We start from the raw sequence: 26,473 nt of genomic DNA, 5'->3' as shown, positions 1-26,473 counted from the left end.
GTACACTACATTTAAGTGAAAAGTTGAAATGGGGAGGAATTGCTCTGGTTGATGTGACTTTTTTGAATATGTTGAGGGAAAGGTGCACTTGAGTTTTCATGATTTATACATCATTCACCTTTTCCTGTTCCAGAATTTGGATGGAGCCCATGGTTTCTCTTCAAATCGTATAAATATTTCACATAAGATGATAATTTGTAGCATGTAGCACATACAGAATTGGTTTGTAAGTTTTCAGTGCCCCTTTCTTCCTTTCTTAGATCAAGCACATATAAGTTACTGGGCACTGTGGTCACTGTTAAATATACCCAAGGAAGCTGGATAGGGACTCTCGGCACAGATGTTGTTACCATCCCTAAAGGAATCAACGGCACTTTTACCATCAACATTGTAGCCATCTCTGAGTCAGAGAATTTCTTTTTGAAAGGTGTTCAATGGCATGGGATCCTTGGACTTGCCTATGATGCCTTGGCTAAGGTAATTTGAGTGCTTACCTACCGACTTGTACATTAAGAGCATATGATGATCCTGCTAGGCTACCATCCCGTTCTCACAATGGCTGGCCAGGTACCGGGGGGAAGCCTGTAAGCAGGACATGGTTGCAGCAGCAGCAGCACTCTACCCACTTGTGAATCCCAGCAACTGCCTCTGGACACTGGAGGGAGTACATAACCATCAGGGCAAGCAGCCTTGTCCTCCGTGAATTTATCTAATCCTGCTTTAAAGACATCCACGTTGCTGGAAGACAGATGAAACCCTCAAAGGTTCCTTATAATAGTCACCACATATACTGGAATAGTATACAGTGGTACCTCAGAAGTCGAATGGAATCCGTTCAACTTCCAAAACATTCAGAAACCAATGCACTGCTTCCAATTGGCTGCAGGAAGCTCCTGCAACCAGTCAAAGGTCACGTTGGACGTTCACGTTCCAAAGAATGTTTGCAAACCGGAACACTCACTTCCAGGTTTGTAGTGTTCAGGAACCAAAACGTTCGACTCGCAAGGCATTTGGGATCCAAGGTACAACTGTATACTGCAATAATTCTGTCCAAGACGATGTGAAGGAGACTGAAACCAGTCTCATTCCTATGCCCGACCATATACTTTTACTTGCACCATAGTAATACTGGTTGAGAATACATGGGCAATTTCTAGATTTTAGCTGGCAAATTTAACACGTAAAATAAGCATACAGGCATTGGAATATATATATGAGAGAAACACTGTCCCGGTAGTGTTGGAGGTGGGGCAGGCATGCTTGATAAGTGAGGAGGTATAAGGCACACTCTTAATCCCATCACATGTAGAGAGATTTGGATCTGGTGTAACATCTGACAGACATCTACAGATGGATCATTAGATTAAACATTGGTTTATTATAATATATCTCTCAGCATGATTAATTTATATGTAAATGAGTTAACTGTTTTATCCAGCAAAATGATTCACATGGGTTCTATATGGAAGGCAATGGAGAAAAAAATGCTTTCTGAGGGGGGATGTACGTGTGAACAGACACCTAAACTTATATACAATTAACCCTTTGTTTTGTTTTTGCTGCAGCCCTCAAGTTCTGTGGAGACATTTTTTGATTCCCTTGTGAATCAAGCAAACATCCCCAATATATTTTCCTTACAGATGTGTGGAGCTGGATTGCCAGTTACTGGAACTGGTACCAATGGAGGTAGTCTTGTGGGTATCTGCCAGCCTGAAACAGAAAATATGACTTTTTACCACTTTTGTAATGCAGTGAATTTAAACCTGTTTACTTGGAATTCAGCCCTTTTCATTGCATTATGCTTTTAATTACCATATCCATTAGAAGGCAAAACAAACAGATTTAGAGTGGCTTACTCAATTTTCCATTCAAATTAGAGAAGCATGCATAAAATTCTCATACTTATTCACATTAAGTTTCTTTTACCGATTTTTCCAATAGTGAATAAAAAAATCTGCCTGTGGGGATTTGAAGATCTGCTCTATTGTGCTAACCGTATGATAAGTAAAATCAGCATCCAGTACTTTGGATGGTGCAGCCTTATTCAGGTGTTACAGGGAGGAGAAAGGCTATACACCCTGACCATGAACTCTAGCCCCAACCCTTATCTTCTCACATTGAGTGGGAATGTCTGAAGGGGGCTTCTAAGTGTGGGGGATTCCAAGCAGTGCACTTGCTTGGAATCCCCCACACAAACCTAAGAACATTCACCTGAATGTGTAGTAATAGGCCTTCCCATTCAACCCAGAATGATCAGAGCACCACAGAAAAGACTGTGTGCTCCTTTACACCCTTCACTCATGTTGGGAGTTTCCTATTTCAGTATTATGTGTGGACATAGATTTTAAGATCCAAGCAGCATGTAAGCAAAGTTCAATGGGTATACATTTCTGGTGTCACATAAATATATATATTCTGTGTATCCTAAAAGAAATTGTATGGGTCCTCTTTTTCTTTTAGCTAAAGTGGAGTAAGAAGTGCTTGTTTGTCTTCGCATGCTCTATTTTTGTCCATTCCCCCCCCCATAGTTGACATTCAGCATTCTATATAGAATTTGTTTTGTAAGAGAAGCACAAAAAGTGCCATTCTATACATGCTTACACAAATGGGTCCTGTTGCATTCAGTGTGGCCCACCCCCAAGTAAGTGTACAGTGGTGCCTTGGGTTACGAACATGATCTGTTCCGGTACGCAGTTCGTAACCTGAAATGGTCGTAACCCAAAGCGCCATTTTGTGCATGCGCAAAGTGCACGCACGGCGAAAATACTTCCGGGTTTGCGGAGTTCGTAACCTGAGGTACGACACTACATTGGATAGCTCTGTAAGAAAATGTGACCCACAGCCATTAAAATCAGTGAGGCTTCCCCCCCCCATATCTTTTGTGATATCTCAGCTGTTCATGGTTTTTCTTCCCATAAAGTTCAAGTTTAACAAGTAGTCTCTGGTCTGCTGAGAGTTATTTGGGCCACTAGTTTTTCTAAATGAAAATGCCTAGTATATGGATATACTGTTTGGGTCAATATTTAAATACATGGGGCAAAATCATTTGAGAGGGGAGGTAACAAATGTACACATGCTAATCTGCATTTGCTCTATGCCCACGCCCAGTCTCCTCCCCCATAATTGCTGCCTGACCTTAACAAGGGGGAGATGTAATAAAACTGCAGCATAGTTGCTCTAACTCTTGCATTGTGTTTCTCCTCCTGTCTTCCCCTCCCCCCCTCATTGCCAGCCTTCATTCCAAATAGCTTAACAACGATATATTGTTAAAAACTTGGTCAATGTACAAAGATGAGAACTTTTCTGAAAGCTTTCCATATACCCAGAACAAACTTACCGTAGTTGGTCTCTAAGGATGCGGGTGGCACTGTGGTCTAAACCACAGAGCCTAGGGCTTGCCGATCAGAAGGTTGGCAGTTCGAATACCCGCAATGGGGTGAGCTCCCGTTGCTCGGTCCCTGCTCCTGCCAACCTAGCAGTTCGAAAGCACGTCAAAGTGCAAGTAGATAAATAGGTACCACACCGGCGGGAACATAAACGCCGTTTCTGTGTGCTGCTCTGGTTCGCCAGAAGTGGCTTACTCATGCTGGCCACATGACCTGGAAGCTGTCTGTGGACAAACGCCAGCTCACTCGGCCAGTAAAGTGAGATGAGCACCGCAACCCCAGAGTCGTCTGCGACTGGGCCTAACGGTAAGGGGTCCCTTTACCTTTAAGGTGCTAGTGGACAATTTTTTATTTTTTTTATTTCAACTTTCCCCTGTTATTTAAAAACTGTCTGTGACTTGATCTTGAGAGGGGAGGGGCAAACAAACAAACATAAAGCATCTCAGTCATTTTAATAGCATTTGTGACATAGAGAATGTCTGACTTCCCTGGGTTTATTACTCATAACCGGTAATACCTGAAATTATACCTTCTATAATTCTGTTCTCCCATGTATCTTAAGACACAATCTTAAGTCTGAGCAGAAAACTAGCCATGTCCTGATTAAAATATTTTTTAAAACTGCTTTAATTTAAAAAACCTGACTGGGTCCGCAATGCATATGTTAAACAAGTGGTTTTAAAATGCGTGTAAATACAACTTAAGTCCCCTAAGCACCATCTGAGAGGGGGACATGCAAGCTCTATATCTTTACTGTTGTGTGTTTGATTGTGCGGCAACCAATGTTTCCTTTTCAGGTCCTGGGTGGAATTGAACCAAGCCTGTACAAGGGGGAAATCTGGTACACACCTGTTGAGAAAGAGTGGTATTATCAGGTTGAAATACTCAAATTGGAAGTTGGAGGCGAGAACCTTAACTTGGACTGTAAAGAGGTATTTATAGCAAGAAAGCACAATTTAATCTTTCTGCATTCAGGGGTGGCCAATATGATGTTAGTCGGACTGCATGTCGTGCCGGTCAGCTGCCACTTCACTTCCCTCCTAGCTGTGATGCCTTCCCCTCGCTGAAACTGGGAGCAGAGTGTCAGCAAGGGAGAGAGAAGCACTGGGTTGGTGGGTGCAAGAGCCCTTGAAATGTTCTTAGACTCCAACAGTTAGGGAGGGTGGGAGTTGTGGTCTATTAATGTATAGAGGGTGACCACCCCTGCATTCCAAAAATCTAGTGTAAAATGCTAATCGGTATATGTGGAGAACAATTGGATTAGTGTAGAATCCTAAACATACTTCAGTTGTGTTGAAAATGAATTTATTTCAGAGTATACAAATTTAAGTTAGAGTATGTAGATGGTAGGAAAAACACTGTTGCAGATGCCAGCCCTTTTTTCATTTACTGTACAACTGTGTAAGTAATACAGCGTTACGCATGGAGCTTAACACTGTATCCCTGGAAAACGCCCTGTGGAAGCACATATTTTGTCACTGGTTATCACTATGGCACAATCTCCCAAACCTGTATTTGATACAATGTATGTGGAGAGATGATTTCCAGAGCCCACGGGTAAAAATTTTACAACTGAAAATTACGGCGATGGGAATCTCCCCATCTAAATTACTAGAGCAGGACATAGTTCCAGCTAAAAAAATAGTAACCTGTAAACTAGAGGAGATGGACTTGCAACAGAAAATGGTGTTGGGCAATGGTACCTGCTCACCTCTAAACCTTGGTTTATTACCCCCTTTAAAGCTCCCAAATTATTTGAATTCCTTAACTTCTTCAGCTCATAGATACGCCTTTATAAAGGCAAGATTCAACCCCTTCCCATCGAACATGCTGAGTAATAGATTTTCCAATGGACAGATATCACTCTTATGTGATTGTAATTGTGGGGCACCGGAATCGTTGCATCACATAATCCTTGATTGTGCTCTTCACTCATCGGCCAGGAGCAAGTTTCTTGCTCCATATCTAAAGGGAATTGCCGATGATTCGAATGAAGCCAAACTGAGATACCTACTAAATGATGAAGACCCCTTAAGATCACTCACAGTTGCCAGATTCTTGATCAGCGTCCTATCCCTAAAGAAGAAAAACGGACTCGTGTGCGGCTCGGATAACCCTTTTAAACCATGATTTATGTTTTAGGATGTAATTAGGTAATATCAACATTGATGTCTTTTATTAATTTATGAGCAGAGGGCGATGTTTATGTTGCAAATTTATTGTATTGTATGTTGTTGGTTTTTTGTTTCTGTTTTGTTTGTTTTTTGTAGTTTTTGGCTGTTTTAACTTTGGAGGTTTAAGTACATATGTTGGTATGGGAAATTGTTGTGTGATGGGCCAATGGCCGTAATAAATATCAATCAAATTCATTTGCATGCATCTGCTACCCTCAGTTTCTCTTCCCCAAATCTCTTTTCTACTGGACTTTTCCCATGATCCTTTCATGAGTTGTCATGTACTCTGGCATCCCTAGACTTGCCTGTGAAATGTTGTAAGGTGTGCAGGTTTGTCTGCTACATGCAGTTCTCCCTCAAACTGACCAGTCTGGCCAATTTTTATTGCTAACTAAAGGTAGAAAAGTAAAGATTTACCCCCTTTCCCTCAGATTGTCTTTAAAGAACCCCCCCACCACCACCTTTTTTTTGCAAAATAATCTTTGTACTCCTAGATGGTGAGACTCAGCTTCTCAGTAACTGTGGTGGTTTTTTCACGTCTTAAGGTTGAAATAATTTTCTATCCTATTTCTATCATGTTTTATATTGCTGTAACCTGCCCAACTGAAGAGTGGGTACTAAAACCAATCACAACAATAACAGCATGGATTAGAAATATAATTAATCATATATACATAGATACTGGGGGGAAAGCCCCACTGAACGTGGGTGGTGCTGTGGGTTAAACCACAGAGCCTAGGGCTTGCCAATCAGAAGGTCGGCAGTTCGAATCCCGCGACGGGGTGAGCTCCCGTTGCTTGGTCCCAGCTCCTGCCAACCTAGCAGTTCAAAAGCACGTCAAAGTGCAAGTAGATTAAAAGGTACCGCTCTGGTGGGAAGGTAAACGGCGTTTCCGTGTGCTGCTCTGGTTTGCCAGAAGCGGCTTTGTCATGCTGGCCACATGACCTGGAAGCTGTACGCCGGCTCCCTCGGCCAATAACGCGAGATGAGCGCTGCAACCCCAGAGTCGGTCACGACTGGACCTAATGGTCAGGGGTCCCTTTACCTTTACATAGATACTGCAGGGAAAGCCCCACTGAAGTTGATTAAGACTTGTTTCTGAGTAAACCGGCATAAGACTGGGCTGTTAGTTTTACTGTCTTACAAATGTGACAGGATTTATTATACTGTATATGTGTATATTTATCTGCCATGGATTCAGTGGCTGGCTCTTGTGCTAACTGCTCATCTTTCTGCCTCTGCGTCCCTCTGGCCAAGTCCTTGTCCGGTTCTTCTCCCACTTTTAGAATTTAGCGCTACAACCCCTAATGTATCATAATTCAGATATGCATGGAAGTCATCCAACAGGCTACACACCCACACACCAGAGCAATTTTTTTGCCCAGTTCCAGTGTTGGAACTTGGGGTTCCAAGGCAGGCAAGCTCCTGCAACTTTGACATCTGTCCACACCTGCTACAGACAAAGTTATCCAATCTAGACATGGAAATAGTTTCCTCTTGTTCAAATTCAGGCTGTCAGCTGAGACTCTTCTGTGAAGTATGATGATTGCCATCCTGTTCAACAGGCAATACATCTCACAGGACCAATTGAGCCTGGGGTCAGAGCTGGCTTTCCCATTAAACTTCTGCTTAGACTATGCTGGGGGAATCCTGCTTGGGCTCAAGGGAGCTGAGAAATGTCACTGCCTCCATAATGGGGATTTGGAGGAGGGGTGCAGAGAGGACCTGACATCACAGAGGGCCCCTATGCTCTGCCAGCGCAGCACCAGAAGGAGCGGTTGTTATTGACTTTCCATTGCAGTTTGCTGCTACAGCATGCTGATGTTTCGTTCCCCTTTCCCCTGTTTAGTACAACTCGGATAAAGCCATTGTAGACAGCGGCACCACACTCCTGCGCCTGCCAGAAAAAGTCTTCAGTGCTGTTGTGGGAGCAATTATACAGAAATCCTTGGTAAGTTCCAGCTCATGAGACACGTTGCTCCTTAAAGGAACCATTTTAAATAGCTGTCTTAGGACAGCAGTTTCTCAGTGGGGGGTGCCACTAAGCCACCTCTTTCCATCACAGGTGGAGGGAGGCTTCTTAGGTGAGGAAGCGTAACTAATTTTTAATCACCATTTTTTTAAAAATGGCATGATTTTGTTTCACCCTAATGTATTTACAGAGTAAAAGCATTCTAACCTTCTCCAAACTTTGAGGAGTTTGGGCTAAACCTAATGGCTTTGTTGGCAACCGTTCCCAAAATAAGTGCTCTTTTGCCTTGCAACACAGGCTATTGTTCTCTTAAGAAGAGACATTGTGACAGTGAACAATCTTGTTTGCTCTAATGGGTTTTTATCTATGTGTGGCTTAAGGCCCAGTGTGTGGATTGTATTTACCAAAAAAAGTTTGTGTGTATTTGTTATATTGGTGTATTTGTCAGAATGGCAAAACCGAGAATCCAAAATTATGACCATGGTTCTGGCTCCAAACCTCTGCCACAAGGAAAGTCCACTCACATGTGAGCCTCTCTCTCTCTCTCTCTCTCTCTCTCTCTCTCTCTCTCTCCACCCACCCCCCGATTGATACATGCGGTGCACAGTGTGCTATGGTAGAAGCTACCTAAGTAGTTTGTCAAAATATAGTGTGTATTCTATATTTCAGAGGTGTGGAAGCTGAGGTCATCCAGATGTTGTTAGACTCCATCTTGCATCAGCCACAGCCAACATGGCCAATAGCTGGGAATTATGGGAGTTGTATTCCAACAACGTCTAAAGAGGCCAGTGTGGTGTAGTGGTTAAGAGCAGTAGACTCATAATCTGGGGAACCAGGTTTTCGTCTCCGCTCCTCCACATGCAGCTGCTGGGCGATCTGGGCTAGTCACAGTTCTTTGAAGTCTCTCAGCCACACTCACCTCACAGAGTGTTTGTTGTGGGGGAGGAAGGGAAAGGAGAATGTTAGCCGCTTTGAGACTCCTTCAGGGAGTGATAAAGCGGGATATCAAATCCAAACTCCTCCTCCTCCTCCTCCTCCTCCTCCTCCTCCTCCTCCTCCTCCTCCTCCTCCTCCTCTTCTTTCTCATTCCCTGTTATATATTAGGAAGGAACTGCAGATTAAATAAATAGGGGGGGAGGAAGATGGAAACATATTTTCTCCTTTGCTTCTCTGATTAATAGCAGGAAGGTAAACCAGAATCAGGAAGGATAAACTACAGGTTTCATATTCTATGGATCAGAACTTCTATTCTGAAAAGCATGAAGTGTGGAAATGTCCAGTAGCTGTGAAGGCAGAGAGATAAGTGATGGGAGGGAGGAGACATTGTCACTGGGAAGGGCTGCCCTCTGCTCCTGAATGCCATCTTGGCACTGAATGCACGGGGCAATATCTTTTAGTCCTGCACGGAAAAGGAACAGCAGCACGTGCACTAGGAAGTGAAAAGCTGGCTGCCTCCCTTGAGACTGGACTCCCCCACTGGCTGTTTTCTTAAATGAAAAGAAAGAGAAGGAAGGAACTGAGCCCAGAAATAATGAATGGAGGCTGTGCTTTGATCTTATGTCAGAAGAAGAGCCTATCTAAATTCTTCTAATCTCCGACAGAACATTTCAGCACCACTTGTAGGTTGAATTGCTCAGTGTGAAACTAACCGTATGATTCCAGGTAAACCTATTCACCAATTTGCCTATTTCTCACTTAACAAATAATGAAAGTAGCAAACTGGCTGATCTTTACATGATTTTTGTTCATCTGCAGTAAGAATGGCTAGATCTGCATCCAATGATGGATATGGATAATAATATTTGTAAAATTGCTCCACTAGTGATATATTATCAAGGGGGGGGGTGTTCTAATGCATTTTGGGGAAAATGTAGGAACTATGGGTAACTCTATATGATGACTTAGGGCTGTTATTTCAATTTGTTAATCATCATAACCTGTCACTTCTAGGTGTTAAATAATATGATAGGAAAACATCCAATGTAATAATAAAACAAAATAAACATAAGAGCCAAGCATCACTCAACAGGTTGCAATATTTTTTAAAAGTGTTAAACCTGTTGTGTGTTTTTTAATGTGATATTTAGTGTTAGTCATACCTAAGCTTGTTGATCTACTGTGGATCTACTGTAATCATGACTGTAAATATGACTAACATTGGCTATTACACTACTTTTAAAAATCCCTATTAAAAGCCTGGGAGAAAAGGAAAGTCTTAGTCTATTCCTGAAATGACATTAATATTGGCTCCAGGTTATTTAGGGAGACTTCATTTCAGGGAAATGAAGGACCCAGGTGGCGCTGTGGTTAAACCACTGAGCCTAGGGCTTGCTGATCAGAAGGTCGGCGGTTCGAATACCTGTGACGGGGTGAGCTCCCGTTGCTTGGTCCCAGCTCCTGCCAACCTAGCAGTTCGAAAGCATGTCAAAATGCAGGTAGATAAATAGGAACCGCTACAGCGGGAAGGTAAACGGCGTTTCCATGTGCTGCTCTGGTTTGCCAGAAGCGGCTTTGTCATGCTGGCCACATGACCTGGAAGCTATACGCCGGCTCCCTTGGCCAATAATGCGAGATGAGCGCGCAACCCCAGAGTCGGTCACAACTGGACCTAATGGTCAGGGGTCCCTTTACCTTTACCTCATTTCAGGGACAGTAGCTTCTCTCTCCTGTTTTTCCCTTTCTGAGAGAGTCCTCATTTTCTGATATGTTTCTCTTATCTATCGCTGTCCCTGCTGCTACCTTTTCCGCGTCAGTTGCTAGAGTTGTCATTCTCCTGTGCTGTGTCTTGCCTTCCCCAGGGTCTCTAGAAGCTAAATATTTGGGGGTTGTCCTGTTGGCATATAAATTCATGAACACTAAGCTGTCATATAGTGCACACATCCTGACATTCCATGTGCTGGTGAGGCTCACTTTATTGTTTACAAAATGTTGGGCTCTCTCTTGTTCTTTCATATCTTTAACAAACAAACACACACACACTTAGACAACAAACACCAGAGAGGACAACGTCTTTGGAGATTGTGCATTACAGCCTGTTGCAGAGTCAGTGAATAGAGTTGAAGCAGCCAATGGTAGCAGCTTAGCAATTGTGTTTTGGGAAGGGAGCAGCTGAAGACAGCCATCCCTTGTATGAGAATAGGGTGGTAGTTTTGTGCAAGCATATCTTTTTTTGTCTGAAATGTCTGACAGTTTGTTAATAAAGTGCTCAGTATCAATGTACACGCTCAACAATAGGACTGTGGAGTTGACCTTTTCTTCTTCACTCAAACCATATTTGTTTTGGTGGGAATGTTTGCTAATGACAAGGTGATAAGAGCTTCAGCTGCGTCAGAAAGCAAACACTGAGCACAAAGGACTCAGCTTAAGGAAGTGTATTTGTCCTATCCTGTATTTGTATATTTGCATTGGTGTATTTTGTGCCTCTCAAAAATTGTAAATGTGGGAAAGAAAGTTAGCTTGACTTGCATGGGTTGTTATATAGATTTATGTTATTATACTGCATATTTTTTTCTTGAATATGTTCTTATTGCACTTGAAATATATAGTTCATGCTAACACATGTCTACTCAGTTCTTTTGAAAGCTTTCTCCCAGGTAAGTGTGTAAGGAACTCCAAAGTTCAATCTGATGCTAACTCAGTAGAGGTGAAATGAAAGAAAGGGCTGACAGGGTTAATTATCAATCCAGTAAAATAAATGGACAGATGTCTTTTTTAGCAGAAAGGCCTTTTGATCTTCAAAAGCTTGAGGCTTTAATCAGCAAGGTAGGGAACAGAATCAAGGCTAGTTATTGTTCAGAGGTCATGATACAATGGACTCTTCTTAGTTATTATATCGCTTGCATAATTTCCCCACTTCCAACGTGATTTGCCATTGCCCTTTGAAACCAGGATCACATGCTCCCAGCTGCTTTTCCCCCAGGAATTTTGCTAATGCTTCTCCTCAAGACTGTGCCTGTTCATAGGTGACAAAAAAACCAGGATCTCATTAATTCAGCCTAATGTCCCCACCCCCTCCATTTTCTGTATAGATTCAAGAATTCTCATCTGGATTTTGGAGTGGTGTACAGCTTGCTTGCTGGGCTAAATCTGAACAGCCTTGGACCTTCTTTCCAGAGATATCTATCTATCTGAGAGATGAAAATTCCAGCAGATCATTCAGGATCACTATCTTTCCACAGGTCTGAACAAACCCTATATTGTAGTGTTTGTCAAGAGAAGCAATAATTTCATTGATCGTACGGCACTTAATGAGTACTTCATTGAAGATTTTGGCATTTGTATATACTGCCTTTTTAAAAACAGGAAGGATTTATAGTGCTGCTATTCTTTCCCACACTAACTCAGAAGGTTGGCTGCCCATTGGTGGAATCTTGCTGGTCTCCTCATCACTAATGGTCCGGTGCTTGCTTATCGTTCTGTAGAGATCTTTTCAGTGGCAACACAATAACTCTCTTCACATGGCATAGCTGTAGTAAGCTAGCATATCCAGCCAGTTGGAATGGGAGGACAGGATTATGTCAATATGCCAAGCCCCCATCCATATGCAGTTATTTCAACATCAACATAGAAAATCAGAGTTTGCAGTCGCCCAGATATGGCTGACTGTACAAGGGTACAGTTCAAAGAAGCATAAATTCCATACAGATATTGTATTGAATATGCACAACCCCCTCCCATTCTGCACATTTGCTGACTCTGCCATGGAGTCCATAACTAAGGGAGCATGTGAGTCCTTTAATCAGCTATGACAATATAGTGAACCATGCACATCCATTACATATCAAAATGTTTTAAATCCAAGAATGGGGACCTTTTGTTAATCTGGATTGTAATCAATAGGCCTGTTCCTATTCTGTGATTCTATATTTTCAGGAAAATGGTGGCTGGTTCACACATAATAATTCTATGGAAATGTGCAAGTCTCTTGCCAGACTTGCTGCCAGTAGATTTTCATGGACAGTCTTTTTGCACCATGCTGGTGTTATAGACCATTATAGAAGTCTTTTCAGTCATTGCTCAGGTGGAGCACCCCTGAATAAATTCAATCTGCCTAGGATCCTGACAGCAGACACTTATACTCCTGGAGTGTCTACACGGGGGTGGGGGGTGGTCATGATGTTTGAACTATCCCCTTGGTTCATGGAAATGACACAATGGGGTCCAACTAGTCTTAGCCAATTTATAAGAAAATCTGCTTTTAGACTAACTGTAGTTAATTCTTTTCACAGGGGGAGGAAGTACTAAAATTCCTTCTCCCCCCCCAAAAAAAAACCAAGAGCATTAATGAAGTGGTATTTTATGAAGCTATTATGATCTTTATCATCTGAGTATGCAAAGATTGTGAAGCCGATTGACGAGAGTCCAGAAATTATTCATGTAAATCTGATTATCTTGAAATATTTCTGTAAGCTTAAGTGTTTCCTTGCCCATACTTTCAAGCAGCTTTAATGAAGCAAATGTGACTTTGAAATGGCCTCCAGTTGTAATTCCAGACTTAAACTTTTAATGAGCAGCCAAGTAACATAGGGACCTGTTTTTGCCTTGATGGCATTGTGCATTCTGAAGCCTAATTTATTTCCATATATTGTTAACAGTATTTTAGGGAAATACATGCACATTGCTAGGTAGAGTCTGGATCAGTTTTAATTTGGAGTATATCCTACACAAAATTGCAGTTGTTTTTCTTATTTCAGTAACTTTGTTGCCGTTGATTTGTGGAATGCAAGCTTGTTACACAGGACCCTGTTATCCTGGCTCCACCATTTCTCTAAGCCAGGTTGTCATGTATGTCCCAAATGCAAAAGGGTGCTTAAAATGCCTACCTGGGACATATGACATACTTCAGAAGAATTGACTCTGGCTCTCATTGATCACAAGGTCACTCCCTCCAAGGTGAGGGGACAGATCTTTTAAAGGTTTAGCTGCTCTTGCCACTTTGGTCTCTCTAACCATCAGGAATCCAGGCAAGATCTTCCACACCACCAGAAAGTTGACCATCCTTCCTGTCCACTTATAGGTAGACTGAGATAATTGTGCTGTTAGTAATTAGGACAAACATTGTCCATTTTTGGAGTGATTGGGCTCTTTTTTGCTTTTAATATTTCCATTGAACCTTATTGCCTTCTTCCTTATTTATTCTTAACGAAGTTTCACAATTTGGACTAGTGGAGTCAAGTGTATGACGGCCACCCTCAGGATTTAGGAATCTCCACTTGCCTAGATCACTTTGGATTTCACACTATTGGAAGTCTTAAGACCAGAGTTGGTAAAGCCAGGAACTTGCCCTATTCTGGGGGAGGACTGGGGGGAGCTAGCTTTACACTCTGAGCAAACCTGCAAGGAATTGGCTGGAGAAGTGAGTTGTGCTGGTCCAGGATTTAACCATTAATTGGATATCTCCAGTTTTCACTCCTGTTTGTGGTGCTATAGGTTACCAAAAGATGGTGGTAGTGGTGGTGGTGGTAGCGGCAGCGGCAGCTACTGAATAGTAATACCTAACTGGCAATACTGCAGGGCTGTTGGAGAAGGGGGGGCACAAGAGGCTGTCATGAGTGCGCTCACGCACATACACACACACACCCCTAGCTGAAGTCAATTGTATATGGTAAGGAATGGTGGAAAGAAGTATGCAAATTTCTGTGTGAAAAGTAAGTAGGGTTTATACACTTTGAGTTCTTGACAACTTAAAACCCGGCATTTCTATAGTTAATGGAGTCATTCTACCATCCTTTGTAATTTGGTTGCATGTTCAGATCTTATCTGCTAATCTTCTAAATTTAGGTATATTGCTGCTCCTTAATTGTCCTTTTTCTTTCCAAATAAACAGCTTTATATTCAGCCTGCTTTTGAGACTAGTCAGAATTTACGCTGTTATCGTTTTGGCATCTCCTCTTCTACCAATGCCCTGGTCATTGGTGCGACAGTGATGGAAGGATTCTATGTCATCTTTGACAGAACTCAAAAGAGAGTGGGCTTTGCATTAAGTACTTGTGCTGGTAAGAGACCACTTCTGAATAGCATATACTTAACAATTTAAGGTAGCATCTGAAGTCTTTTATTTTTATTTTTATTAATTGGATTTATGTACCACCCTTCATCAAAAGATCTCAGGGTGGTTCACAATATAAGCTTAACAATCTGCTTTTAAAAAATCACATAAAAGAACCTTGTCCAAATACTTCAAACACTATTTGCAAATCTGCAAATTATTCTTTAGCGCTGTGTGTGTGTGTTGCAGTTTTAATCTTCACAACAATCTTGTAAAGTAGGATAGGCATACAGATTATTTGCCCAAAGCCACCAAGGAGCGTCAGAAGTGAGCTGGGCTGGTATCAGAAGAACCACGCAACTAGTTCCATGTGCCCAAGGGAACTATGGACTCACATTTCTTCAATTCCTATTCCTTGTTAAAAATTACTTTACAAACTGAGGGAAATGTCAAATGCAATTCAGCATTATGCAGGGAGCTTTCTTGTTTAGAAGGGATTGGGAATCCTGTTGGGCTTCAGCCCCAAAATAATTATTTGAATTCCAGCTTAGGCCTCTTGGTTATACCTGAACCTGAATCATACACACGTGCATGATGGTCTCAGATTAGTACAAGCTTGTTCTGGAAAGTTTGTAATTGGTATGAGCTTTTGTGTGCATGCACACTTCTTCAGATACCACACAAAAGCTCATACCAATGACAAACTTAGTTGGTCTCTAAGGTGCTACTGGAAGGAATTTTTTAATTTTGTTTCGACTACGGCAGACCAACACATCTACCTACCTGTAACATGAATCAATGTGATTGCCCTTTTGAAATAACATGCTTTTTTTGGAAATGAAAAGCCAAAATGTATGTTGGATGTACTTGAATATAGAGTTTTATTAATACTCTTATTGCAACTGTAATAAGATTACTTGATATTCTTAAACTGTCTGTAATATCTTCCCATTTCAGATAAATATCTTCCCATTTCAGATAAATTATTAGGTAGGGGAGAGGTCGGGTGAGTAGAAAACCAATAGATAGAATATGAATCTTTTGATGTACAAGAACAGGAGAGTTAACAGGGACCTGAAATCATTCCTTTTGTAGAAGGAGAACAGAATGTTCACTTTGACTTTATTTTAAGATGAAATACATTTATTTTGTATTCCGTGTGACTTTCATGTGGGAGTAGTATGACCAAATGGGAAATAAACTACAGTGAAAAGCTTAATTTAATGTGTAGCTGGATTTTGTTTCTATATTTATCTGGTTGTTCTTAAATATGCACACTTCCTTTAGCTTATATTTAATGGAGAACTTTAAGTGTTATCACTATATGCAGTCCTAAACCTACCTACTCACGGGGCTTTGCGGAGCAGCAGCAGAGTCCATGGATTGGCTGCTCATAACAGCAGCTGTGGAAGATCCGGGGTTGGGGGTCTGATCCCTGCATCGGCTCCAGGCTGGCCACAGTGATCTGGTTCAGTTCAGAATGGCACAGTGATTGGGTCCAGCAGATCCCAGGTTGGCTTTTCCCCACACCTTGCCCATCCTTGGAATGTCCCATCATGGGGATTTCTGCTGATAGGAGTACCATCAACACTTGTGGGTGGTTGCTGGGAGGCTTGCTCAACTGGGCAAGCTAAGTGGAGGAACACCTCTGGTCAATTAAAAACAAGCCTACAGCCCAGTACAAGGGCAGGTTTGGGTTACTCTCTCCATATTAAACCATGGTTTAGTGTTACGAAAATTAGCTGCAGATAGTGTTGGGGTTACACACGCCTGCCTACAATGGCCTCTGGCACAACCACAAGAAGATCAGAAGCTTCGAATTCCACTTTAGATTAACTAAACTCTAGCATTGCATTTGAACATTAAGCTGTGCTTATTCTTAACTATGGTTTGTTGAAACAAGCCAAACTGGAAACTGTGATTGTCTCAAAACAGCAATAGCTTGGCTTAATAAAATGAGATGTGAATGAGCTTCATGCACCTATACTCAGCTACATCCCATGATGCAGAAAACAACCCATGAAGTCTGAACTGTAGTTCCCTGAACTGGGAAATGATGGTTTTTGGTTTATCCCCAAACCATCCAGAATCTTAAATGGCTTTTAATTGGCTTAATATTGATACATATGAACCAAAAAACTAACAGAAAAACAATAGCAAACTGAAACTTCACCTCACAAAGGAAGGGGTGAGTGGCTTTTCACACAGCTTTTCACGTATTTGCTTATTAAGCAGACAGATGATCATCCAAGCATAGCCATGGTTTGAAGTTGTTGTTGTTGGTTTAGTGTACTCAGCCCTAAATATTTACCGTATATGCATATAACAGTTAAAATATGTAAACCTTTTAAATATTTGTGTCTCTCTCATTCCTGTGTGCTCTTTTAGAAGTTGGAGGTTCTCCAGTATCTGGGATTGACGGTCCTTTTGAAACTACGGATGTAGCAAGCACCTGTGTGTCCACAATATCCTTCCATGAACCGTTGTTGTGGATTGTGTCCTATGCACTGATGAGCTTCTGCGGACTTGTCCTTCTGGTGCTCATTGTCTTACTGCTCCTGCCTGCTCGGTGTCGTCGTCATTATTCTGACAATGGCATTGTAAATGATGAATCGTCCTTAGTACGGCATCGATGGAAATGAAGAATTCAGTCTAAGCTCAAGGAATACTTGCATTTTGCTTAGCAGTACTATGGACAGGCTGTTCCAACCAAAGGTTTGGAAGTCCAGGCTTCACTCCTTGCAAACTTAAGCACATGTTTCACCAGAAGATGTTCTCCAATTCTGCTGCCTCATAATTTTTAAGCTTTTTTTCTAACAATTTTTTTGAACCAAATACATATATAATCACTCCAAGTGCTACTCTGCTTTTCTAGTTGACAATCATGCAGCTGAGCCAATAAGTAAATTTAAAAAAATGCTAAATACTTATTCCATAGTTCAAAAAAGATTGGCTTCTCTAGTCCCATCCCCACTCCACTCTATGAAAAAAACAAAAAATGTTTGCATGTGTTTGGTAAGCCATTATTCAAACTTTGGCTGTCAAATCATAATGATGAACCAAAGGCTTTATTTATGTCTGTTTTTCTTCCTATCCCAATTTTAAAATAATTTTTTTAAAAAAATCAGTTGGTTGATTGTGAACCTACATCAGTGGGCAGTGGAAAAGGAGGTTAGCAATACAGATTTAATATATTTTCCCCACCCCTTCAAACCAAGGAGAGGATCTGTCACTTTCAATGGATCTCTCTTTGTAACTCTCAGGAGAATTGAAGTAGGGAAAAACATTGAAACCAAAACCTATTGTGCAGCCTTAGTATAAAACAAGACTACCTCCGAATATACAAGGATGCCATTCATAAGTATGATGCAAGTAGACCTGTTCTTGATATAGAAAAAGATTCATTTCACGGGAATACAACACAACTACTCAATTTTCTTTAAGCTGTCCTTTCAAGATTTTTTTCCACTTAATGGCATTTGAAAATATTTGACTTTGCCACCTATATTAGCATCCTGTGTTCTGAATCCATGCATAGCTTCAAGCCTTTGTACATGCATCCTGCAAAGCAGATGGGCTGTAGGGGCAAGTGCCTCTCTTTACACCTTTTGGTTATTTCTCTAATGCCTAGCAATTGAAATGAAAACAATGCAATGTAAGGTGAAACTTCAGTTGAAAAGTGGTCCATTTGGGTGTGGCCACAGCTGCGAAAGGCAAAGGGGTGTTTTTTTCATGAATGAACAGTGAGCTAGGAGGTGGGCCAGGTGATGAATATGAACATTTTAATATCTATGGCAAGAGTAAGGCTCTAGGGCCTTATGTGCAGAAATATCTACGGCCATGCCAACTTATGCCCATGTATCTGTACATGCTTAAAGACAGACTGTGTTGAAATCAGTATGTAGCAGCAGCATTCTTACAACCCATTTAGGACAGTTTTTCCCCACCCCAAAGGCTTCTGCAGGCTGAAATACTTGTATGAATAGGCTGTATCCATACTCAAGTCTTGAGACTTTTAGAGAGGGAGGAATCTGTCTGAAAGCACTGAAAACAAAACTCATGGGTTTTGCATAGGTTTCTAGTTGAGAGTCAAACTTGAAATTTATTAAATTAGTAAAGTGTTTCTACTATTTGATTTTCAATTTCCTCTGTACTTAATGATCCAGTGCTGCAGAAGCTAGGAAACGCTTTAATTATGATAAAGACAGCACAGTCTCTTCTCCCTCATCCCAGTGATTATCACACTCTTATTAAAATTCTTCCATGTGCTTGGTTGATCACTCACATGGGATTTTTGATGTCCAAGCAAGGATGTGGAAAATAGCAGCTCTTGCCATATAGACTGGTGGCTTGTATGCTTTCCTCTTCACATTTTCCATGGTTCTGGTTCCATTACACATCACATTTCAATACCCTCATGGATGCTTTTCATACAAGCTTATAGTGCTTTAGTGCACAGGCAATAAAACTGTTCCACCAGTGATGCCAAGTCAGAAACTGTGCTTTGCAAAGGTTTCCATTTCATGTTCATACTGTTCCCTAAATACAATTGGACGAGACTCTTTACCTTCCATAGTTTGTCCTATGATGGATCTGGATATCAGGTACGATGGGACTTTTCTACAAAGTGGGGAAAATTATGGCTCAAAATGTTGATCATACACAGCTGTTAAGCCATTCTGAAACCCAATCCATCATACAGTTTTGCCTTTTATTCTTAAACCAGAAAGGCACGTGTCAGAGAAAACTAGTTTTCTGTTTGTTGTTGTTGTTGTTTAGTCGTTTAGTCGTGTCCGACTCTTCGTGACCCCATGGACCATAGCACGCCAGGCACTCCTGTCTTGCACTGCCTCCCGCAGTTTGGTCAAACTCATGTTCGTAGCTTCGAGAACACTGTCCAACCATCTTGTCCTCTGTCGTCCCCTTCTCCTTGTGCCCTCCATCTTTCCCAGCATCAAGGTCTTTTCCAAGGATTCTTCTCTTCTCATGAGGTGGCCAAAGTATTGGAGCCTCAGCTTCACGATCTGTCCTTCCAGGGAGCACTCAGGGCTGATTTCCTTAAGAATGGATAGGTTTGATCTTCTTGCAGTCCATGGGACTCTCTGTTTAGAGGGAAGTAAATTATTCTGCTCCCCTGCTTCCGATTTGATTTTTATGGATCATAAGTAACATTCAAAAGCAAGCCCTTTTTTCTTTGAAGTCACACACTCTCACACACACTGGTTGTGTGTGTGCACATGTGTATAGAATCTCTTCATCACATGGCAAGCTGTCAGCTATTGTCTGTGTGAAGAATACCTAAAACCCTTGAAGCCTTTGCTGATACTGAAGCAGGGGAACATGCTGGCAGATTATCTGAGCATCATTATAAGTTTTCTTTTTAATGACAAATTTACCTGGAGATTTTCACTTGGCAGTATTTCACTTCAGTGCCTATTAAATACTCTTGATTTCATTTTGAATTGGTAATTAGGACACTGTAAATATAAATACTTGAAAAAAGCATAAGCAATAATAAAATGTAATAAATTACCAGTGGAAGATATTCTAGTAGTTTATTGTTCTGTTGCACTGACAAGGTTCAATTTTTAACGTGAAACACATTAAGAAAATGCACTGTGAAATACGTTGCACCTCTCAGCTTTGCACGCAACCCCCCCCCCTTGCATTTTTCTGTTGTGAAAATTCTTTAAAGAAGCTTGTAACTAAATTAAAACAAGAAGAATGATTGGGACGGGGGGGGGGGGAGAGAGAGAAATTGCCCAATAATATACATTGTTTTAAAAATGGGTAACGTGCTTTCCACCAGACTGCCGTTCTTGACCTTCAGCTGCTACATCCTGCTCTAAACATTACTCCTAATTTGCCGTAAAATTTAATTTTGTTCCCTGACTTTTAAAATAAAGATATATTAGTGGAAATACAGGCTTCAGACTGAAGCACAAGGTTGTATCAGTGTGCATGATCAGCATACTCACGTGAAGTATCTGCAGCTGGCCAGTATCTCTAAGGGGCAGCAAAAATATGTGGTCATGTGGCTTGGTTTGCTAGCTTTAAAAAACACTACAGTTTCCACATTAGCATACAGTGGTACCTCGGTTTAAGTACACAATTGGTTCTGGAAGTCTGTACTTAACCTGAAGCGAACTTTCCCATCGAAAGTAATGGAAAGTGGATTAATCCGTTCCTGACGGGTCTGCGGAGTACTTAAACTGAAAGTACTCAAACCGAAGCGTACTTAAACCGACATATGACTGTATTAGGCAAGATTAGAACCTACTTCCGGACAAGTGTATTGGAAAAAAAAAAGTTAAGTGTTTTGCTATGGGGAGCGTTCAGATATCAGTTTTCTGCCACCTCCATTCTGAAATGTTTTTGTTCAGCAACAGCTGTATCTCGTGAGACTGCTGAGAATGCTATTGGAAGAAACTCTCTGTTTGACTTCTTGGATCACCTTAATGCAGGCATCCCCAAACTGCAGCCTTCCAGATGTTTTGGCCTACAACTCCCATGACCCCTAGCTAACAGGACCAGTGGTCGGGGAAGATGGGAATTGTAGTCCAAAACATCTGGAGGGCCGAAGTTTGGGAATGCCTGCCTTAATGGCTTTACTGGGAAAGAGAATAGATAGAATGCAGGAAAAAGTAAGCATGTGTTTTCTATAATATACAGTGCTCAGTGAACTGAACCTCAGTGCAAAACATTTTGTTACTATACTTCTGCAATAGGTGCTAATAGCAGTTAATAGTAATCCTGCTGCATCTCAAGATGGTTTTCTTACTGGAATGAAGGCATATTGGAACCTGCATGTATTGTAAGCTAGATCATTTTTCTGCTGCTCTATTAATTGTTTGGATTGTTCCCATATTCAAGGTTTGACAAGGCATTATCTTGAAAGATCATCCAAGGGACCCACTTCCATATGTTAGAATTTTGCATGATGGATTCTGGTAGTATTAGAAACTTGTGCCAAGGTAGAATAAGTAAAATATATGTAATATATGTCAAAGTTGGTGCTGAGCAACTGACAGCACTCTTGAGATGATTTAGGAGCCAAGAATCAAGAGCCATGAGATGGACCAGTTGTCAGAACTGATAAGCAAGGCAGGATTGAGGAACAAGAACAAGCTTGGAGTAGCAACTGATGAACAAGTTGGGGCCAGAGGACAGGCACACACCATGGCTTAGAAATGCCTTGTAGTGCAAGGAAGGGTCCACCTTTTATACTCTGGACCCACTGACCAGCCTTGGTGGGTGGAGTCAAGCCACAAGCTTCTTCACTGAGGAGGCTGCTAGCTGCAGTTCAATGATTTACCACATGAGGCAGCTACCTGGAGATTCCAGCAGTTCCTGACAGCCAAGAGGTTTAACCTCCTTATTTAATGTGGTAACTACTCTAGAAAGAAGTTGTGATGTTGGTAATTTTAGATAATGTAAAGCATCTATGATATTCTGCAGTGTTGAGCCATGCCAGAGGCTTAATCGCATTTTTACTTATTTATTTTTTAAAAGTTTGTTCCTTGATGTCTGTCAAGACTGCCTAAAATGTTATCTTGAGTCTCCTACCTCTCTGGGACCTACTTGAAATTCAACTTGGGCTAGTTCTGTTCCACAACCTTTTTTCCTGATAAGCTTTTCCCCCTTCTTCATATTTAGGAACGGGTGGATTAATTCCATCTTCTGAAAGGGGTGCTTTACATTTCACAGAAGCCATTGTACACAACTACAACATACAAAGCTTTTGGTTGCTTTGAAAAGCGAATTTTAACAAGTCTGACTATATTTTTCCTCAAAACCACAGTGTTAGTACATTGTCAGGGGATGTGTAAAGCATTTGCATTTATTTTCAGCCATATTCTGAAGGGGAAGGGGACGTCCTATTGGGCAAGCAGAAGTCCACTCACTCAACACTGGATTCCACCCATGTAAGATTACAGGAGATAATCTGCCTACTAAAATTGGGATGGATGGATTATGAAATATGTGCATAATGATTCTAAAACTGAAATCAGCCTTCCCTAATATAGCGCACTTTGTATGGTTTTGACTGCAGCTCTCATCCACTCCAACCAGCATGGCCAGTGGGTGAGAGACATTTGGGGTTGTAGTCCAAAACATTCGGTGGTTGGGGAAGGCTACTCTAAATGTCTTGATTTGTTCATACACACACACGACAAAATATTAACTTCTTGTGGCTACCAACTTTAAATGTTTAGATACTTATTCTTGTTAAGGATTATTATCTCAGTTTCTATTATGACACATTGTATTTGAGTCTCATGGAGCCATTCAGGAGACATGCTGTTGTACTAAAGCTTTCCAATGAAAAAACAGTATCTTCAAAATGGAGAATCCTCACAGCTTTCAAATATTCTTTTAAGTGCTTACTGCATTCATCTTTAGTAAAATATGTTATTAATGGATTGTTGTATTGAAGTACATCTTCCCTATAGAAGAATGAAATTGGAACCATAGAATTTGCAATTCTATTAACTGGTTTAAACTTATCTAAATATTGTACTGTTAGCGCGTTCTTATGATTACATACAATTTGAAGTATGTTTCAGAGAAGCAAGCTTCACTCACTGCATTAGACCCTCAGACAGGCACACTATAGGTGTTCATAACCTACCGGTAGTAAGCAGCCTTAATATCTTTTGCCAATAAGAAAATGTTGGGCCTGAGTACGTAGTGTGTTATAGGGGAAGTGCTTTAAGCAATTGGTTACTACAGTATTTCTGTCTTCCATGGACTCGTATCCATGGGCAAATCTTCCTTGTAATCTGAGGACTTTGCATTATTATCAATCTTTTGCTGACGGTGCAGGGTGGGGGTGTTAAATGATTGAAATTACTGTAAAAAGGAAAGAAACTAATCCTGACACGCTGGACTTTTGTGTGTTTGTGCAGCTCCTGAGCATAAAAATGTAGCACACGGTTTGAGAGTTTTGAAACTGTAAGGAGGTGTCCTATTTGTTTTGATACAAGGGTGTCCTGGTGTCCTCCTTTATAGAGGACAGTCCTCCATGTGAAGGGCTTTTTAGTTTTGAACAATAAGGGAGAGAAGGGGCCTTGGCATTGACTGCAGCTGGACAGTATCAGACTGAGCAGGCAGGAACACAGAACACAGTCTTCCCCGCTGTTATGTGGTCCAGCGGCCACTCCCATTGTTGAAACCAAAATAATCCTGCAATGTGTTAGTTTGCTGGTGAGAACTGCACTGTATGTTTTGCTTTTTTTGTAGTTAACAACAAACAACAAACCAATGGCCTTGTAGTAATAATCTTCCTAAAGTATTGCAGAGGAAGGCGACTCCACTGAAAGGCACCAAGCAAATCATTAAGATGTTAGGAAAGAGGATTAAACAACAATGTGTGAACTGTATATTTTGGTAATACAAGCTGAGCTTCTAAAACTGTCTTAAGTTGGTACAGTTGCTTAGCTTACTGAATACGGTGGTACCTCGGTTTACAAACGTAATCTGTAAGTCCGTTCTTAAACTGAAACCGTTCTTAAACCGAGGCGTGCTTTCCCTAATGAGCCTCCTACCTCTAGTACCCTTCCACCGTTGGGTTTCCATTTGTAGACCGGGGTAAAGTTTGTAAACCAGAACACTACTTCCAGTTTTGTGGAGTTCATAAACTGAATCGTTCATAAACAGGACTGTTCTTAAACTGGGCTACCACTGTATCTTTTTAAAAAAAAAAAATCCTGATACACATCTAACTTTCAGACCAATTAAAATCTGTTGCTCTGGAGATGCAGAGTTGAAGGAAAGCACAATCTGGCCTCTGATGTCCACCAGGAGACTAGCTAAGGGCTACTGGGTTGTGCATGCATGCCAAATACAGGGAGCCCCGCCTGTCCAGATCAGATGGTCCTGCTGAGATGATGTCATTTTAAGAACTGCTGCTTGAAACTTGCTGGCTTCCCCATTCCCTCCTCCATTCCTTTTGTATCATGTCTATTAGATTGTGAGCCTGAAGGCAGGAATTGTCTCGTCTTTCCATCTCTTAAAACACTTTTATTTAGGCACTGTAGTTTGATAATAAACCACAGCGGGCCCAAATCTTGCATTACTAACACTTTTTAATATGAGATGCTAGAAAACTTGTCAGTCACTACTAGATTATTATTTTTTACCTGTTCATAAATTTTTTACTTCCAAGCTTTTCTGTTCACAGATGTACCGTACATGGAAATATTTCCTGCTGATTTAAATTAATAAACTTAATTTAACCTCTTCTGTGTGTCTGTGTGTGTGTGTGCGCGTGTACACGCTTAATGTTCTTGATGTTTATACCATGCCGTCAGTGTTCATAATGCCATTACGTAGGCAGCATAGTGAGGAAATGGAGGGAGGCACATGGAAATAGGCAGTGACTTTGGAATGAGAATCTCTTCCTTCACGTTGGGTGATAGGTGTTTGGAGGAGCACAGGTCACAGGCAGTGATGCAAAGAGAATTAATAATGAGTGAAAGAATTCTGAAACTCCTGGAACTGGTACCAATTTGAAAACAAATTCAATTTGAAAACAAATTGTAGTTATAAAGTAAGCATAGAATAGGTCACTGGGCTAGCCTTGCTGAAGTATATGACACTTAACAAAGTGCTGTAGAAAGGAATTAAATGAAGTATAAATGAAGGCAAATTTGACCCAAGGGCAAAATATAAATACGGTATATAGCTCAAGAATACAACAAGCTGGACTGAAAAATGCAGCAAGAAACACTAGCTATGATTTGATTTCACACCCAGGGGAAGGAAAGAATGGGGGGATGTTATGCATCATAAACATAGACATTATTTTCTATCTTTTGTACAATTAAAAATCAAAAGGGGAATAAACTTATTTCTGCTGTTTAAACCCATTCTGCCAGCTACTGATGTTAGCAACAAATACCGATCAACCTGCAGGAAAATTTACTCAAGTCATGTTGTAAGACTCAAATGCTTCATAAGGCAATACTGTATAGGACCAATATGATGTGAGATCCATCTAGATATGGCCCTGAGAGATGAAGGAAAAGTGTAGGTACATAAGAAAGTTATAAGAAAGCATAATTTTCAAAAAAACAAAAACAAACAACTTTGTGGTGCGTGAACAAATTCAAGAGAGCCTTAATTCTGGTCTTAAGCAACATTTTTTTTAAAAAAAAATTGGATGTTTATTATTTATGTTAAACAGAAGTATTGCAGTGACTTACAGCATATTTAAGGGACCCAGGTGGCGCCGTGGGTTAAACCACTGAGCCTAGGGCTTGCTGATCAGAAGGTTGCCGGTTCGAATCCCTGTGACGGGGTGAGCTCCCGTTGCCAACCTAGCAGTTCGAAAGCACGTCAAAGTGCAAGTAGATAAATAGGTACCACTACAGCGGGAAGGTAAACGGCGTTTCAGTGTGCTGCTCTGGTTTGCCAGAAGGGGCTTAGTCATGCTGGCCACATGACCTGGAAACTGGGCTTTTAAGGTTCCTACCTTCCTTACTGGGAAGCAGGTGGCGCTGTGGGTTAAACCACAGAGCCAAGGGCTTGCCAATCAGAAGGTCAGTGGTTCGAATCCCTGCGACGGGGTGAGCTCCCGTTGCTTGGTCCCATCTCCTGCCAACCTAGCAGTTCGAAAGCACGTCAAAGTGCAAGTAGATAAATAGGAACCACTCCGGCAGGAAGGTAAACGGTGTTTCCATGTGCTGCTCTGGTTTGCCAGAAGCGGCTTTGTCATGCTGGCCACATGACCTGGAAGCTATACGCCGGCTCCCTCGGCCAATAATGTGAGATGAGCGTGCAACCCCAGAGTTGGTCACGACTGGACCTAATGGTCAGGGGTCCCTTTACCTTTACCTTACAGCATATTTAAAAACATACATTATAATAAGATATTCATACAAAACAATTCAATTCATTAAATATATGGAACACCCACACACATAACAGCTGCAGGAAGGTTGGATAGCAC

At 41.3% G+C, this 26,473-nt stretch overlaps 1 protein-coding gene across 1 annotated transcript in view; it reads left to right on the top strand.

Moving 5' to 3' along the window:
- Positions 1 to 24,763, top strand: part of BACE2 (beta-secretase 2) — a 46,314-nt gene extending 21,551 nt beyond the window's left edge. Inside the window, exons 3-9 of the mRNA XM_035114869.2 lie at positions 261 to 477; positions 1,566 to 1,694; positions 4,184 to 4,318; positions 7,410 to 7,511; positions 11,561 to 11,710; positions 14,359 to 14,527; positions 16,909 to 24,763. Of these exons, the coding sequence (XP_034970760.1) occupies positions 261 to 477; positions 1,566 to 1,694; positions 4,184 to 4,318; positions 7,410 to 7,511; positions 11,561 to 11,710; positions 14,359 to 14,527; positions 16,909 to 17,162 (1,156 nt within the window). The 3' untranslated portion in view covers positions 17,163 to 24,763. The remainder of the gene's footprint in view (positions 1 to 260; positions 478 to 1,565; positions 1,695 to 4,183; positions 4,319 to 7,409; positions 7,512 to 11,560; positions 11,711 to 14,358; positions 14,528 to 16,908) is intronic.
- The last annotated feature ends 1,710 nt before the right edge of the window (positions 24,764 to 26,473 follow it).

The sequence above is a fragment of the Zootoca vivipara genome, chromosome 4, assembly GCF_963506605.1.
Source record: "Zootoca vivipara chromosome 4, rZooViv1.1, whole genome shotgun sequence".
NCBI lineage: Eukaryota > Metazoa > Chordata > Lepidosauria > Squamata > Lacertidae > Zootoca > Zootoca vivipara.
This window is presented reverse-complemented; position numbering and strand designations above follow the sequence as displayed.